The sequence below is a fragment of the Microcaecilia unicolor genome, chromosome 13 (assembly GCF_901765095.1).
Source record: "Microcaecilia unicolor chromosome 13, aMicUni1.1, whole genome shotgun sequence".
NCBI lineage: Eukaryota > Metazoa > Chordata > Amphibia > Gymnophiona > Siphonopidae > Microcaecilia > Microcaecilia unicolor.
In genome coordinates, this window is record NC_044043.1 from 27571261 (window position 1) to 27589840 (window position 18580).

At 45.2% G+C, this 18580-nt stretch overlaps 1 protein-coding gene across 4 annotated transcripts in view; it reads left to right on the forward strand.

The window, feature by feature from the left end:
* Window positions 1-18580, forward strand: part of LOC115456483 (myeloperoxidase-like) — a 131332-nt gene that overhangs the window by 88224 nt on the left and 24528 nt on the right. For all 4 annotated transcript variants that reach the window (XM_030185593.1, XM_030185592.1, XM_030185591.1 and 1 more), the window contains exons 11-12: window positions 3690-3860; window positions 17933-18170. In XM_030185593.1, coding sequence (XP_030041453.1) covers window positions 3690-3860; window positions 17933-18170 — 409 coding nt within the window. The remainder of the gene's footprint in view (window positions 1-3689; window positions 3861-17932; window positions 18171-18580) is intronic.

Here is an 18580-nt window from a genome sequence, read left to right on the forward strand (position 1 = left end):
GCATTAAGCAGCACAATTGTAACAGGTAGGGGGGGGATGGGCCTGGGTCCACCTGCCTGAAGTCCACTGCACCCCCTAACAACTGCTCCAGGGACCTGCATACTGCTGCCAGGGAGGTGGGTATGACATTTGAGGGTCAAAATAAAAAGTTGTGAAACATCATTTTTTGAGGTGGGAGGGGGTTTATGACCACTGGGGGAGTCAGGGGAGGTCATCCCCGATTCCCTCCAGTGGTCATCTGGTCATTTAGGGCACTTTTGGGGCCTTATTCGTGAAAAAAACAGGGTCCAGGAAAAGTGCCCTAAATTCTAGCTAAAAATGCATACTTTTGTCCCATTATCTGTGAAATGCGCCCATCTCTGTTCGGCAGATAACCATGCCCCAGTTCCGCCTTCGCCACACCTCTGACACGCCCCCATCAACTTTGTCCGCTTCCGCGACGGAGTGCAGTTGAAAACGTCCAAAATCGGCTTTTGATTATACCGCTTTATTCGTTTTTGTGAGATAAACGCCCATCTCCCGATTTAGGTCGGAACTTGGGCGTTTTTCTCGTTCGATTATAAGCTGGATAGTCTCTTGGAAGAAATATTTTATTAAGTCCATTTATAAATAATTGTGGCATTCTACAGAGGTCTATTCTCTTTAATATTTTCTTGTCTGCATTAGCAAGTAATTAGAACAGTTGAAATCACTGCATTCATCTATGCAAATAATATCCAGCTTCTTTGCACGTTAGATTTAGCACTACCATGTGCAATTTCAGTACAGAATGAAAAATGACTTCCTTAATTTTAATAAAAATGTATCTAATCCAACTCCCTAACTGGAGGCTATATGACAAGATTAATCAATGGGGCTGGTAGGGAGGGAAGGAGCTAAAACTTCAATAGTGCAGTAAATGCCTTGCCCTTTTTTTGAACTTCTAAAATTAGAAGTTGTTTTTTTGGAAGCTGTCACAGGACTAAGTAGGGAAGTTATCAACCTGGGCTACTGATAAGATGGGTTATTTTAAGTACATAAGTAATGCCATACTGGGAAAAGACCAAGGGTCCATCGAGTCCAGCAGCTTGTCCACGACAGCGGCCAATCCATGCCAAGGGCACCTGGCAAGCTTCCCAAACGTACAAACATTCTATACATGTTATTCCTGGGATTTGGGATTTTTCCAAGTCCGTTTAGTAGCGGTTTATGGACTTGTCCTTTAGGAAACCGTCCAACCCCTTTTTTAAACTCTGCTAAGCTAACCGCCTTCACCACATTTTCCAGCAATGAATTCCAGAGTTTAATTACACGTTGGGTGAAGAAACATTTTCTCCGATTTGTTTTAAATTTACTACACTGTAGTTTAATCGCATGCCCCCTAGTCCTAGTATTTTTGGAAAGCGTGAACAGACGCTTCACATCCACCTGTTCCACTCCACTCATTATTTTATATACCTCTATCATGTCTCCCCTCAGCCGTCTCTTCTCCAAGCTGAATAGCCCTAGCCTCCTTAGTCTTTCTTCATAGGGAAGTCGTCCCATCCCCGCTATCATTTTAGTCGCCCTTCGCTGCACCTTTTCCAATTCTACTATATCTTTCTTGAGATGCGGAGACTACAACTACAAAGCAAACATCAGCAAAATTTCACACTTCAGTTCTCAACTCCAAGCTGAAGAAACATATGTTCTACCAACTCCCATATAAAGGAGAACAAATCATTATCACAAAAAAAATGGTAAAAAGGAGGGAAAAGACCTCAAACATCCAAACAGTGCCAGCAAGCAAATATCTTAGTGCCTATGTTTAACGGACTCCATTTTTCTCATCGGTCTCAAAAAATCTCATATTCAAAGCTAAGTGCCATTTGCAATCATGCTCCACAATTTTTGATATAATGCTTGATATTGCAGTGGAAATGTATATTGATGGTGAGATTTAAGTATGAAATTAAGTGCACTTTATAAAAATAAAAATATATGAAGAGGTTTTTTGAGACTGAGAAAAATGGAGTCTGATAAACATAGGCACGAAGATACTGTGCATGCTGCCACTGTTTGGACATATGAGGTCTTTTCCCTCCTTATTACCATTTTTTGTGATAATGATTTGTTCTCTGTATATGGGAGTTGGTAGAACATATTTTTTTTATTTTACCACATGCCATGCTATTTTAGGACAGGGTCTCAATACATAAAATGGGACCTGTGCTAAAACAGCACAATTTGTGGTAAAAGAACCCATCATAATGGTAGCCCACGTTGACAACTTTCCCTCCTTAGTGACTTTATTCACCATAACAAGTTGGTTTGGGATTTCTACCATAATCAGTCAATTGTCCTTCCAACATTTTTCCTTAGTTGATGGTATCTTAATAAAAGTAGAAAGGTTCTACCTTCCCTAGATTGCAAAAGAGTGATTGCCATCTATAAGGATCAGACTGAGTATCATATAGTACACTCAGCTTTTGGACACTTGACCCCAATGGGAGTATATTGACAAAGTATATATACCATTTCTAACTGGATAATAGATTGCGTCTTATATTATACCTGTCACGTTTGTGACCGTTTCCTTATCTGTGCTCACCTCACCCTCTGGTGGCCAGAACTGGTGGCTGCTATGAACTGTCACACGTTCCAGACTTCAGCCTAGTCCGGTCCGGATCTTCCAGGCTGCCAGACTTCCTTTTCTTGTTTGTGCCTGAACAGCACCCATAGCTGCCTTGTGATTCCTGCAGCTGAACTTCAGCAGCAGATGGGCTTTATTAATCACCTGGAAACTTCTGTGTTTGCCTTTGCATCGTCTAAGGTCCCTGGTATGTGAGTGTGCTCTGTGCACTTCTGCCTAGTCCAGTTTTATTCTGAGTTCTTGCCTGGTTCTTGTTTGTTTGTGTGTAGTTAGCTTTGGTTTTATTGTTTAGTTCCTAGTCTTGTTTCTGGTCTGCATTTCCTTGTCTTGTGTCTGTGTTCTTTATTAGTGGCTGCTTGGCAGCCTTTAGTCCTGACTCCCTCCTGTCTGTGTTTCTGTTCTAGTGGCTGCTTGGCAGCTTTTAGTGCTGACTCTCTCCTGTCTGTGTTTCTGTCTTAGTGGCTGCCTGGCAGCTTGTAGTCTTGACTCTGTTGTGTGTTTCCTGTTGGTATCCAGTTCCTGCCCAGTCCGGTAAAGTCCTGCCGGCCGCCTGCACCCAGGGGCTCAACTCCTGGGGAAGGGTGGTCAAATGCAAGTGAAGCCTAGCTGTTTCCTGCTCTGCCTGTTCCAGCTTGTTTGCCTCTGCTGCAACTCCAGTCCGGGGTTCCAGTCCTGTTCTGCCTTGTCTCTAGTTTGGGGGGTGGTTTGCCTGCCACTGACGCTCCACGGCAGTGGTCCAAGGGCTCACAAACCCAGTGTTTCGTGAGAAGCCTGACAATACCCAGGCAGGATTGATCTTAAAGGGGCATATTGAACTCTGTTATGGTAGGGCCATGATGTTGTCAGCTATACCTCAATTGTGAAGATTTGCAAGGCTATGAGGTAAAGCTCCCTCCTTGCATTTACATTCCATTGCTTTCTGAACATGGTCTCCTGACCAGATATCACAATTGGACTGTCTCTTTTCCATGACCTCTTGGAAGGGAAGAACTCAACTCCATCCCTCCTAGATCCCATTGTATGATTTCAGTTTGTTTCTTTTAATAAGTATACTTACAGACACTCTTTTAATGTACAGGTGGCATTGATCCACTACTCCGGGGCCTTATGGCTAATCGTGCAAAAATGAACACACAGAAACAGATTTTAACTGATGAACTCCGGGAACGACTCTTCAAACTCTTCAAGAGGATTGGCCTTGACTTAGGAGCAATTAACATGCAACGTGGGAGAGACCATGGTCTTCCAGGTGAGTGGTTGGCAACATTTCTCTGCAAACTCAATCTGAATATAGGACAGTTACAGAAAGGCTGAACAAATTAGACACAAATTTCATAAGTGTTGGGCCCTATTGAGGTAGGCTGAGGTTGTTGTGTACTGGAGATCTCTCCTGTATAATCCTTTAAAACATGTGAAGCCCACCTAGCTCAGGAGCCCAGAACAAAGGGCAAGCCCCAGGGAAAGAAGTTAACAACCCAGAGTGAAGTTCAGAATGGGCAGAGGTGTATGATGAACCTTTTCAAACCTGCATGTGTTTCTGTGTCAAGCCAATTCCTCGAGATAATGGATCAGCAGTTCCAAGGACTATAGATACTGAGTGTGGCTGCAGGTCCTCTTAAGGGGCGGGGGGAAATTTATTTCAAGACCCCACCTCTAGGGGACACTGTTCCGTCTTCCAACATCTCACAAAGCTCTTTCCCTTTGGTATTTACTCTCAAAGAAGTCCAGTGTCCACACTTACTGTACCTGAATTAATTCACCTTGATCTACAACTGAAAAAGAAAGTGTGACCCAAATTAATATAAAAATATAAGGGACAAAATTCAGCCAGCAATGGTCAATGGCTGGCTGCAGCTGGCTAAATTAGACAAGAATATTTAGTGCCAGCCCCTATCTAAATACCAGCATTGAATATCTGTGCTGGGGCAGCCACTAGAATTTACCCAGGTGATATTCAGTGGTGATATCTGGATAGCTACCTGGTAAACTTGATTATTTTATTTTTATTTATTATTAGGATTTATTTACCGCATTTTGAAGGAATTCACTCAAGGCAATGTACAGTAAAAATAGATCAAACATGAGCAATAGGCAATTACAGCAGTAAAAATATTCAAATAACAAGTATGGCATAGTATACTACTTACAATGTCAACACAATATGTAATAGAACATTTTAATTGATAGTGAAAGGTAAAACAAAGATGAAACATATACATAGGTAAGAGAGTAAGAAGAGTTAGAAAGTAAGGTGATTAATTTAAAGAAAGTTTGCAACATAAGGTCAGAGATGGTTTAATATTATCTCAGCTAGCAAGTTAGTTAATTCTTCCATTAAAGACCTAGTTGAAGAGCCAAGCTTTCACCTGCTTCCTGAAATAGAGAGAGCCTTGTTTTAAGCAGAGCCTTTCAGGCAGTGCATTCCAGGGTGTAGGGGCTACATAAGTACATAAGTATTGCCATACTGGGAAAGACCAAAGGTCCATCAAGCCCAGCATCCTGTTTCTAACAGTGGCCAATCCAGGTCACAAATACCTGGCAAGATCCCAAAAAAGTACAAAACATTTTGTAAGTACATAAGTACTCCAGAAAAGGCTTGCTTGCGGGTATCACATTGTGTAATGTCTTTTGGAGATTGTGTGGTTAGTGATAGTCCTTGAGAGGACCTTAGTGTCCTTGGCGGTGTGTAGAGGATCATCCTATTCTTCAGGTACTCAGGACCATTTCCTTTGAGGGCTATGAAGATCAGACAGAGTTTTAAATTTAGCCCTGTACTGTACTGGTAGCCAATGAAGTTTTTGCAAAAATGGTGTGATGCGGTCACGTCGCTTGCAACCTTCTATGAATCTTGCTGCTGCATTCTGAATCAACTGGAGCTGGTGCAGGCCCTTTGTAGTCAGACCATTGTATGGTGCATTGCAGTAATCCAGTCTTGATGTTAGCATTTTTGCTGTTGTAAATTAATTGGATAGCTCACTGTTCCCTCTAAGCTGAGCAGGAGTTCTCCTGCCAATGGAGGGTGCTTTTTCACTATCACATTTTCATTAGTGAGGGACAGGCAAGTTCTGCAGGATTCCTGGAAATCTGCCTGTCCCTAGCATTTGATAACACTATATTGATGCATCACCCCCAACTGGTGGTAGTGCAGTTGGAGGATACCCACTCAGCTTAGAGGGAACAGTGGGATAGCTATATGGGTAGCACAGTTGAATATTGATAGTGCCCAGCAAACTGATGACCAGGGCCACTGAGAGGAGGAGGGCAAGATTCACCTAAGCATCCGCCCGGCACCAGCAAAGCTACATAAGTACATAAGCATCACCATGCTGGGACAGACCAAGGGTCCATCGAGCCCAGCACCCTGTCACCAACAGCAGCCAAAAGAACAAGCAATTTGTCCCGCCCATCCCAGAGATAGTGGATTATTCCCACGTCCCTTCAATAACATTCTATTGCCTTTTCCTCCAGGAAGCTGTCCAACCCTTTTTTGAAGTCCGCTAAGTTAACCGCCTTAACCACTTTTTCCAGCAACGAATTCCAGAGTCCAACTACGTATTGAGTGAAGAAAATTTCCTACGATTTGTTTTAAATTTACCACAACTTCATCTTCATCGCATGCCCCCTTGTCCTAGTATTCTTTGAAAGCGTAAACAGACGCTCCACATCGACCCTTTCCATTCTACTCATTATCTTATAGACCTCTATCATATCTCCCCTCAGCCGCCTCTTCTCCAAGCTGAAGAGCCCCAGCCTCTTCAGCCTTTCCTCGTTTAGTTTTTCTGCTATTTCTTTGTCTTCCTTGATTGCCCCTTTTACACCCTGGTCATCCAGTGGGCCAACCGATTCTTTTGCCGGCTTCCTGCTTTTAATGTATCTGAAGAAATTTTTACTATCAGTTTTCGCCTCTAACGCTATCTTTCTTTCAAAATCTTTCTTTGCTGATTGATCTCCTGCTCCTGTGTGCCGCAGTACCGAGTTATCGCGTTAACTCTACTCTGCCAGCCACAGGTTCTTTTTCCTGCCTTATCCCGCCTTCTGTGTGAAGTACTTCTGTTTCTGCATGGATGGGAGGGAACACGGCAGGAAGAAGGACCTGTGGCGGCAGAGCAGAGTTAACGCGGGTCCTGGCACACAGGAGCAGGAGACAAGTATTAAGTAAGTAAGCAGGCCCGCGGGGGTGGGGGGTGGGCTGGGGGTTGTTTAACATGGGCCCGGCTTTGTCTCTCGGCGGCCCTGCTGCCATCTCAACCCAGACTCTGTCCCTGGATTGCCCTTGCACTACACAGACAGTGCTGCAATAGTTAGACAGGACATTCAGTGGCACTATCCAGTTATGTGCCACTGAATTTCCTGTCAGGCCCCAGTCATTGCTAGTCAACCATGTAGGAGCCTGTCACGATTGTGACTTTTTCTTGGTTTGTGCTCCTCTCGACCTCTGGTGGCCAGAACCGGTGGCTGCCATAGACTTTCCAGACTCTCTTTTTGGTCCGGTCCAGATATTTTAGCTCTCCAGTCTTGCTTGGAAGTTTGGCAGCTAGCCTCACCCTTAGCTGCCTTGAGATTGTTGCAGCTTGAGCCTCAGCTGCTGATGGGCTTATTAGCCACCTGGAAACTTTCTTTTTTGCTTTTGCAATGCCAAAGGTCCAGGTTGGCATTTGTGCTTAGTGCACTTCTGCCTTGTCTTGTTTAGCCTTGTTTGTTAGTTAGTGTCCTTAGCCTGTATTCCTGCCTGTTTGAGACCCTGTACTTTGTACCCTGTTCTAGCCAAGCTTGTGTTTGTGTCCTGCCTGTTTGAGACCCTGTACCTTGTACCCTGTTCTAGCCCAGCTTGTTTTTGTTTCCTGCTGTTTGAGACCCTGTATCCTGTACCCTGTCTAGTCAAGGTTGTCTTGATCCACTCCGTCCAGTAAGTCCTGCCAGCTGCCTGCACCTAGGGGCTCAACCCCTAGGGAACGGCGGCCAAGTGCAGGTGAAGTCTTGTTCCAGTCCGAGTGTTCTAGTCCACTGTGTTCCTGCTTTGCTTCTCTGTATCTGTAGTCCCTGTCTTGTTGGTGTATTTGCCCAGTGCTGGTTGGGGGGGTTTGCCTGCCACTGCCATCCTACGGCTGTGGGCCAAGGGCTCACGAATCCAGTTTAGCCTTGAGAACCTGACAGAGCCTCTCTTGCCCCATTAACTAGTATAGACCATTGCCTGCATAATTTATTACATAAGTACATAAGTAATGCCATACTGGGAAAAGACCAAGGGTCCATCGAGCCCAGCATCTTGTCCACAACAGCGGCCAATCCAGGCCAAGGGCACCTGGCAAGCTCCCAAACGTACAAACATTCTATACATGTTATTCCTGGAATTTTGGATTTTTCCAAGTCCGTTTAGTAGCGGTTTATGGACTTGTCCTTTAGGAAACCGTCCAACCCCTTTTTAAACTCTGCTAAGCTAACCGCCTTCACCACATTTTCTGGCAATGAATTCCAGAGTTTAATTACACGTTGGGTGAAGAAAAATTTTCTCCAATTTGTTTTAAATTTACAAATTTACTACACTGTAGTTTATGTTTAAATGGTTTATTGAGTTTTCACACAAATCAAAACAATACAATTTTGTGCAGAAATAACAGCAGTGTGACGTAACAACCCAAATCTATTCCAGACCAATCTACTACATTCTTCAAACTCCTTTCCCCCCCACCCCCTTTCCCTTCCATCCCCTCCCCTAACCCCTCCTCTTTCCCCAAACCACCCCCTTCATCCAACTCATAGAACAACAATTATATACACGGGAATATCATTTCACATCACATATCTAAAGATAATACAGTCTCGATGTCTACTAATAAATGCCTACCATTGAAACCCTATAACTCCCAACTCCCTCCCTCCCTCCCTCCCATACAAAGAAGAAAAAGAAGAATGCCCCTCAGCAATGCCCCTGGGAGCTTGTGATCTGATAGCCCCCAAAGGCGGTGAGAAAGAACAAACAACTCCCCATTATCCCCAATCCCCTCCCTATGGCACCTCTCACACACTTAACCCATCCTAAAAAAAAAAAAACAACCCTCTTTTCTGGTCCCCCCCTCCTACCTTCCCTCCGTGCTTCTTTCTCCTTTCCTTATTCCACCCGGTGCTCCCCCCTTTCCCCCGTGGTTCAGCGCGGGCACGCTAACAAGAACTCCCTTATCCTAGTTACTCATAGTCTATTACCCTTAACAAAAGGTCAATCTTAGATCGTATTTAGAATGAGGCTCCTCGCTCTATGCGGGAGTGATTGCAAATATGGGTCCCAAATCAACAAGAATTGTTTTTTCCTCTTTGGTGTACCCCACATCTCTCGTTTCTCCAATAACAACAGTACATGCAAACCCAACAATACATGCAATACCTCCAAGCCCAAAATGAGGGGCTCTCAGTTCCAATCCATTCTCTCAAGATAATCCGCTTCCCTACCACTATTGCTTTCCGTATAAACAATATTGTTTCCCGTTTAGTTACCCCAAACTTCTCATATTTATCTAACAACACTCCAGCAGGCACCATCGGCAGAGGACGTTTCCAGAGACCCCCCACATAGTTCAAGATTTCTGCCCAAAACAATTTAACCTCTGGACAGTCCCAAAAAGCATGATAAAATGAATTATTTCCTTGTTTACATTTGGGGCATACCGGTGTCTCCACTCCTCCAAATCTAAATAACTGCTCCTGTGTCATATATGCTCGGTGTAAAACCCTATATTGGCACTCTCTCAACTCTGCACTAGTAGACACCTCAGGGATCTTCTAAATCAAAACTGAGAGATCGATCTCCGTCAGATGTTCCCCTAAATCCTGATTCCAACGACGTAAAATCGCCGCTCTGGACCGACTCACTACCCGTTTTTGCACCTCCTTATGAAGAGACGAAATCGACAGTCCCCTCTCAGAAAACTGCCCAAAAAACTCATCTAAACAGGTTCCCATCCGGGTCCCTAATGCTCTCCTATCCAAAGATTTATAATAATGCTGTAATTGTAAATAGGCTAGCACATCTCTCTGTTCCACTCCCAACTGACTTTGAAATTGCGCCCAATTAAATACTACTACTACTACTACTACTATTTAGCATTTCTATAGCGCTACAAGGCATACGCAGCGCTGTACAAACATAGAAGAAAGACAGTCCCTGCTCAAAGAGCTTACAATCTAATAGACAAATAAATAGTCTACAATCTAATAGACAAATAAATAGTCTACCCTCCTCATCTAATACATGCCTAAAGAGAGTTAACCCCCCATTAGCCCATCGTCGAAAACTAGCATTATCTTGTCCTGCGGGAAACTGTTTGTTACCCCGAATGGCTTATTGGTCCGATATCCCAGGGTCCCCCCCCAATAGCGGGACTAAATATCTCCAGGCCTCTCGCACCGATTGCAGTACTATGCTACTTCTCAACTCTTTGGGCAGCTGTTTACCTACCTCCTGCATCAAATAGTTAATATGCCAAGGTGCATAGTATTCTCTTTCAAGCTCTACTGGTGTAAAAGTCTGTTCATTCAAATACCAGTCTCCTAGATGCCGCATTAGACATGCGTGATTATACGCTCTCAGATCTGGCAATCCAAAACCACCATGCTTCCAAGCTCCTAAGAGGTATCTAAAGGCCATTTTGGGCTTTTTCCCCGCCCAACAAAATTTAGATAACAATCCTCTCAGCACACCCAGATCCCGCTTCAATAACCGCAGCGGTAAGACCTGGAGTACATATTTGGAAAAAGAACCATATTGAAGGGCTGTATTCGGCCATGAAGTGAGAGTGGTAAATGTATCCACTTCTGCAGCCAGTCTCTCGTGGAGTTCAGCAACCTCTCAACATTACACCTATACAGCCGTGATGTTCTCGTACAGAGCTGCTAAATATCTAAACGAATTAGTCCCCCATTTTAAAGGAAATCCACCCACCCATTTTCGTCGTACAGACTCGCAGGTGGGTAGTGCCAAAGACTTGTCCAGATTGAGCTTAAAACCTGAAAATTCCCCATACTCCCGAAAGCTCTCCATTAAAGTTGTTAACGAACCCTTGGGCTCAACAATATGAATCAGCAGGTCATCCGCAAATGCAGACAGTTTGAATTCTTGACTCCCAACCTGCACCCCTTTTATTTCTGGATTACTCACCACTTCCCTCACCAGAGGGTCTAGTGAGAGAACAAAAAGCAAGGGAAAAAGAGGACACCCCTGACGTGTACCCCTGTTAATCGCAAAGGGGGGCGTGAACCCCCCGTTCAAGTCAATCATTGCTAATGGAGACGTATAAAGTACTTGCACAGCAGCCTGAAGAAAAGACTCTCCCACTCCATATTTCCGCAGGACCGCAAACATAAATCCCCAACTCACCCGGTCGAACGCTTTTTCAGCGTCGAAGCTAACCACAAGGGATGGTGTCTGTGTGCGTTCTACTTGTTCCAGAGATATCATGATCTTCCTTACATTTTTCACGATGGTTCTACCCCTGACAAATCCCGCCTGCGGATCGGCTATCACAGAGGGCAAAACCCGCGACAGCCGATTCGCCAACACCTTGGCAAACAACTTAGCCTCAGTATTTAATAAATATATGGGTCTATATGAAGACGGTTTCGTAGGATCCTTCCCAGGCTTCAACAGCAGACTAATCTGAGCCATTTGGAGTGATGAAGGGAGAGCCCCATCACAAATAAATTGCGTAAACACCGAATGTAGTAATGTTACAAGGGATGATGAAAGGAGCCTATAAAATTCAGCTCTCAGGCCATCTGGCCCCGGTGCCTTACCCACAGTGCTCTGCTGTATGGCTAACACCACCTCATCCTCTATTATGTCTGCATCAAGCATTCTACGATCTTTATCATGCACACAAGGAAGATCTACACTATGCAAGTAGGTATCACCCTCCAATAACTCCCCCTCTGAAGCTGCATATAACTGTTTATAGTATTTCAAGAAAACATCCAAAATTTCCGAGTCTTCTCTCACTAACTAACACACCATCCCCTCTATCAATTTGAGATATTCTAGACGAACCTCTAGCTCCTCGAATCAGTCGGGCCATTAGCTTCCCAGATTTGTTCCCATGCCTATATAACTGGTACTTGAAGTATTGCATTGATTTAACCACCCGCGCATGAAGTAACTCCCCCAATGAGGTCTGTACAGCCATCAAAGCACTCCGCCTATCTTCCGACTGGTATTTCCCATAAAGAATCCGCTCCTTAGTCAATTGCTTCTCTAGCCTCAAAATCTCCCGGTCTCTTGCCTTCTTTTTAAATGCCGTGTATGCTATAATTTCTCCGCGCAAAACTGCCTTAGCCGTCTCCCAGAAAAGGACTGGGTTGTTCCTGTGTGCAGCATTATCTTCCTGATACTCAGCCCATTTTTTTAACAAGTAGTCTCGGAACTCAACATCCCAATACAATTGCAATGGAAACCTCCACCTAAATGCCCTTGTCTCCGCTCAACCTATTGCAAGTGTGCACCACACCCATGCATGATCCGACACACTATAAGCCCCAATCCCAGCCTCTTTTACCTTTGAGAACAAGGATGTTGATATTAACCAATAGTCAATCCGTGACTGAGTTCCATGGGCTCTCGAAAGGTGGGTGAAATCCTTCTCCATGGGGTGTAACGTGCGCCACACATCTAGCACATGTAGCGTAGTGCAGATTAATGGAATACCCTTATTAGAATTTCCCGCCCTCCGGATTCCTGAAGAACTATCCACAGTTGGGTCATGAACTAAATTGAAATCCCCTCCCATCAGTATAGGTATATCTGGCATCTCTAGCAATCTATGAGTACATAAGTACATAAGTAGTGCCATACTGGGAAAGACCAAAGGTCCATCTAGCCCAGCATCCTGTCACCGACAGTGGCCAATCCAGGTCAAGGGCACCTGGCACGCTCCCCAAACGTAAAAACATTCCAGACAAGTTATACCTAAAAATGCGGAATTTTTCCAAGTCCATTTAATAGCGGTCTATGGACTTGTCCTTTAGGAATCTATCTAACCCCTTTTTAAACTCCGTCAAGCTAACCGCCCGTACCACGTTCTCCGGCAACGAATTCCAGAGTCTAATTACACGTTGGGTGAAGAAAAATTTTCTCCGATTCGTTTTAAATTTACCACACTGTAGCTTCAACTCATGCCCTCTAGTCCTAGTATTTTTGGATAGCGTGAACAGTCGCTTCACATCCACCCGATCCATTCCACTCATTATTTTATACACTTCTATCATATCTCCCCTCAGCCGTCTCTTCTCCAAGCTAAAAAGCCCTAGCCTTCTCAGCCTCTCTTCATAGGAAAGTCGTCCCATCCCCACTATCATTTTCGTCGCCCTTCGCTGTACCTTTTCCAATTCTACTATATCTTTTTGAGATACGGAGACCAGTACTGAACACAATACTCCAGGTGCGGTCGCACCATGGAGCGATACAACGGCATTATAACATCCGCACACCTGGACTCCATACCCTTCCTAATAACACCCAACATTCTATTCGCTTTCCTAGCCGCAGCAGCACACTGAGCAGAAGGTTTCAGCGTATCATCGACGACGACACCCAGATCCCTTTCTTGATCCGTAACTCCTAACGCGGAACCTTGCAAGACGTAGCTATAATTCGGGTTCCTCTTACCCACATGCATCACTTTGCACTTGTCAACATTGAACTTCATCTGCCACTTGCACGCCCAATCTCCCAGTCTCGCAAGGTCCTCCTGTAATCGTTCACATTCCTCCTGCGACTTGACGACCCTGAATAATTTTGTGTCATCGGCGAATTTAATTACCTCACTAGTTATTCCCATCTCTAGGTCATTTATAAATACATTAAAAAGCAACGGACCCAGCACAGACCCCTGCGGGACCCCACTAACTACCCTCCTCCACTGAGAATACTGGCCACGCAATCCTACTCTCTGCTTCCTATCTTTCAACCAGTTCTTAATCCATAATAATACCCTACCTCCGATTCCATGACTCTGCAATTTCTTCAGGAGTCTTTCGTGCGGCACTTTGTCAAACGCCTTCTGAAAATCCAGATATACAATATCAACCGGCTCCCCATTGTCCACATGTTTGCTTACCCCCTCAAAAAAATGCATTAGATTGGTGAGGCAAGACTTCCCTTCACTAAATCCGTGCTGACTTTGTCTCATCAGTCCATGTTTTTGTATATGCTCTGCAATTTTATTCTTAATAATAGCCTCCACCATCTTGCCCGGCACCGACGTCAGACTCACCGGTCTATAATTTCCCGGATCTCCTCTGGAACCCTTCTTAAAAATCGGAGTAACATTGGCTACCCTCCAGTCTTCCGGTACTACACTCGATTTTAGGGCATGTATAAAGCTACTATCATAGTTGTTGGGACCATAAACATTACATAAAAGTACTTCTTGCTTATCCAATATCACCCTGGCAATTAGAAAACGACCCTTGGGATCTCTCCAAATTTGCATCTTTTGAACTTCCAGTCCCCTCCGGAATAAGATCAGCAGTCCTGCCTTACGGTTTATTGCCGGCGCTTCCACCAAGTCTGCCACCCACCATTTCTTAAATTTAAGGTGTTCTGAAGTGGGCAGATGAGTCTCTTGTAAAAAAATTATGTCTGCCCTCTGCTGATTTAAGGCCTGCATAATTTTTTGTCATTTTATGGGTGAAGAAACCCCATTCACATTCCATGATATCAATTTGAGCGTAGTCATGGAGGAATAGAATGCAAGTAATTCCAAATATCCAATCCTTTAAAGTAGGCCTCAGGGCTACCCCAGCAATAACCCTTCCAGCCCCCCACTTCTCCCACTCTACTCCAGTGTGCCTGCACCGTCCCACAGACCGGGGGAGCCACCCGGGCAATAAAACCATCACAAAAATTAAAGCAAGAAACAAAATAAATAAACAAAACATAACAAATGAAACATCTCCCCCCCCCTAACCTAACCAAACTCCCCCCCCCCCCCCCCGACCACTTGCACTTCCCCTTCCCTCCCTTGGGTTGAAGCTCCCAACTCCACCATCCCCCACTAAGTAGGCCCCGTAGGAGAAGCACTACCCCGGTCCCCCTCTGCTAATCAAGAAGGCTAAGCTATCATTCCCCACCACCCAGTCAGAGATAACTAGTGCATGTCTCTACTTTTTCATCATCCAAAACATCATCCATGCCCCACACACTCGCATCATGCATCCTCTGAGCATTTCCCTACATCCCTCCATCCGAGTCACTCAGGCCTCACCCAAAGCAATTACCCTTCAATTCCCCTTTTATACCCCTCAGGGATTCAAATTCAACATAACTCAGATCCTATACATCCAACTGATGTCACCCCATTGCAAGCATCCAATATCCAAAAAACAACTGTTATCAGCAGACTATTGGGCAGTCATACTGTTTCAAATCTAGGATACCCCATGCACCATCCCATATGGTTTTTCAGATATGGACAGCAAGCTTCTTTTTTACAAAAAGAACAAACATTAGAGAAAGAATACTGTGAGAGCTGCAAAGTCCCTTCTCAAGCAACCACCACCATCCAGAATTACCATACTTATCGTCCACCGCTCCAGGTGATTGCGCCTACAACGGCAGTAGCGTTTGCAGGAAAGCTTTGGCTCCATCAGTTGTCTCAAACAGCTGCGGCTTCCCTTCGGTGAATACTTTGAGCCGCGCAGGATACAGCAACGCAAACTGAATGTTCCGCCGACGCAGTTCTCCACAAATAGGAGTGTAGGCCTTGCACAACAGGGCCACCCTAGAAGAGTAGTCCTGAAAGCAAAGTACAGGTTGATTTTCAAAGGTTAAAGTGCCTCTACTTCGAATAGCTCTAAGTATTTCGGTCTTGTGGACATAATTTAATAGCTTGAAGATAACCACTCGCGGCCTGGCCTCTGCGGCCTTCCGCGGGCCCAAACGATGGGCGCGTTCAATGCGGAGTTCTACTGCTTCTGATTTCAATTGAAGACTCTTGCTCAACCAGGATTCTAAAAATCCGCGAAGCTCCGAATCCGCGATCTTCTCTGGGAGACCCACCAGCCGCAAATTAGCTCGCCTAGAGTGGTTTTCGATGTCGTCAATCTGATCCTCCAGCGAACGCACACGTTTTGCAGGTCTTCCTTCCCAGCCGTCAACTGCTGCACCTTATCTTCCAAGTCAGACACTCTTTGGCATTGGGCTGAGAATTCACCTTTCAAGTCCTCCAGCCTTCCGTCCACGGTGTCGAGCTTATCTGCAACTTTCTGCAGCCGCTGATCTAAGGAGGCGTCAATGACTTTCCGCACCTCCGCCACAACCTCCGCCACCCAAGCTGAGCTGATTGTGGCTTGGCCCGATTCGCCGTCGCCCGCCATTTTATGTTAACTCTGGTGCGCTTTATCTTTATCTTTTCGCGGCGCACGAAGGGCCATCGCACTCGAAGAAGCCCACTATGTTTCAGCTGCTTTCCAGAGATCAGTCCTCAATCGGCAGCACCAAAGTCTTGTGGTAAAAGCTCTGTTAAATAGTTAGTTCGAGGGTCGAACCGGGAGCTCTCCTCAATCACAGCCGCTTCCTAGCTCGGCATCACGTGACCCCCTACTACACTGTAGTTTAATCGCATGCCCCCTAGTCCTAGTATTTTTGGAAAGCGTGAACAGACGCTTCACATCCACCTGTTCCACTCCACTCATTATTTTATATACCTCTATCATGTCTCCCCTCAGCCGTCTCTTCTCCAAGCTGAATAGCCTAGCCTCCTTAGTCTTTCTACATAGGGAAGTCGTCCCATCCCCGCTATCATTTTAGTCGCCCTTCGCTGCACCTTTTCCAATTCTACTATATCTTTCTTGAGATGCGGCGACCAGAATTGAACACAATACTCAAGGAGCGGTCGCACCATGGAGCGATACAACGGCATTATAACATCCTCACACCTGTTTTCCATACCTTTCCTAATAATACCCAACATTCTATTCGCTTTCCTAGCCGCAGCAGCAGTTTATTGATAGTGGTTTATTGATAGTGGATCATCCCAGACAGGACGAAAAACAGAAAGAAAGCTTCAGAAACTGATTACTTTGCAATTTTCTTTGTCTCCTTAATGGCTAATGCCCTTTTCCATCTCCACAAACTCCTCTACCAGGGCCTCTCCTCTTCAAGATTCAGGAAACGCACAGTGAGCAATACTCTCTTTCCATCTGCCATACTCTGGGAAATTACTATGGACTCATTTCCAAAAACTTTCATTCATTTGTGCTGTGATTTGTGATTTCTCTCCCCCCCCCCCCCCCCAACTCCATTAATTTGTAAGCTTCATAGAAAATCCTGACTCCTCCACCAGTTTTCCATATGGGGGGGGGGACCAGCTAGAAAATTGCTCTCATACATTGTTGTTTTAACCAGTTGCCGGGGCCAGTTGTACTCAAACTGCATTCTATAAGGGAACATGCAGAGGCTTTCTGATTAGAATTTGGGGTACTTTGGGGGGTGGTCTATATTCCTAAATGAAAGATTGTATGTTCAGAACCTAGTGCTTCATTTAAGGCTCCAGAATCCAGATGTTGTAGGGAGAAGAGGAAAAGGAAGGTAGGATTGGGATCTAGTGTGAACTCTCTGTCTTTCAAATACACACGTTAGAAAGAGAGGATGAGAAGAGGGATTGACATAGGAGTAAAAGGAGACAGAAGAGAAGGAATGGAAGGAGAGAGCGGCAAAAGAGTGGAATTACAGAGAGAGGTAAGAGAGGAGCAAGAAAAGAGGTGAGGGAGTGAACAAGGGCACTTACAGGAGAGAAAAGGAAAATGGAAAGAACAACATATGAAGGGGGTGGGGGATGGAAGACAGTGGCAGGGCTGTAGTGAGCTAATGTCAGGGCAGTGTGGCCACATAGGGCACAAGGGAGGCAGGGGCTCCAAACTTTTGTCCTGTCCTTGGCTGTAATGCAGTGGGCTCTAGAGGGCGTGTTGCTCAGAGCACATTTCCAGCTCACGCAGCCCTGTCCTCAAGGGACAGATATGGGGAAACAGGTGCTAGAGTTATTTGCCTCACTTCTATCAACTTTGCCCCCCCCCCCCCCCCCCCCCGCCTCCCTTTGTCCGCCAATATTTAAAATCAGAGAAGGTCAGACTGGTCTCTCTTCCCCATGGTCCCTGCTCAGCACCCCTGCCCGGACCTCTTTTCTGACTTACAATGCCCTATGTGCCTTTCACATGGAAAACTGCTATAAAAAGTAGTGAGGATGCAGTCCCTAGCACATGAAGGACATAGACTTCTGGACATACTTTTCCTGGAATGCAGAGTTGAATGATTGATGTTCTGTTCCACTCCTCACTCAGGCTACAATGCTTGGAGAAGATTCTGTGGCCTCTCGCAGCCTCGTAACCTGGATGAACTTGCTAATGTTCTGCAGAATCGTGACCTGGCCAGAAAATTCATCAATCTTTACGGAACACCAAACAATATCGATATTTGGATTGGAGGTGTGGCTGAGCCTTTTGCATCTGATGCAAGAATTGGGCCTCTTCTCTCCTGCCTCATTGGAAAACAGTTTCAGGATGTCAGAGATGGGGACAGGTAATTTCAAGTTTAATATGCCTAAAATAGCTTAAGATATGAAAAATGTGGGTGTCCACTGTTTTATGTGTATGAGTTACTTAGAAGCAGGTGCCTAATTGGCACAAATTTTGTAAAGAAAAATAGGTGCTTTCTTTCCTTACTCATAGTAACATAGTAACATAGTAGGTGACGGCAGAAAAAGACCTGTACGGTCCATCCATCCTGTCTGCCCAACAAGATAAACTCATATGCGCTACTTTATATGTATACCGACCTTGATTTATATCTGCCATTCTCCGAGGACAAGCAGGCTGCTTGTTCTCACTGATGGGTGACGTCCACAGCAGCCCCCTCCAACCGGAAACTTCACTAGCAAAGGACTTTGCTAGTCCTCGCGCGCCCATGCGCACCGCGCATGCGCGGCCGTC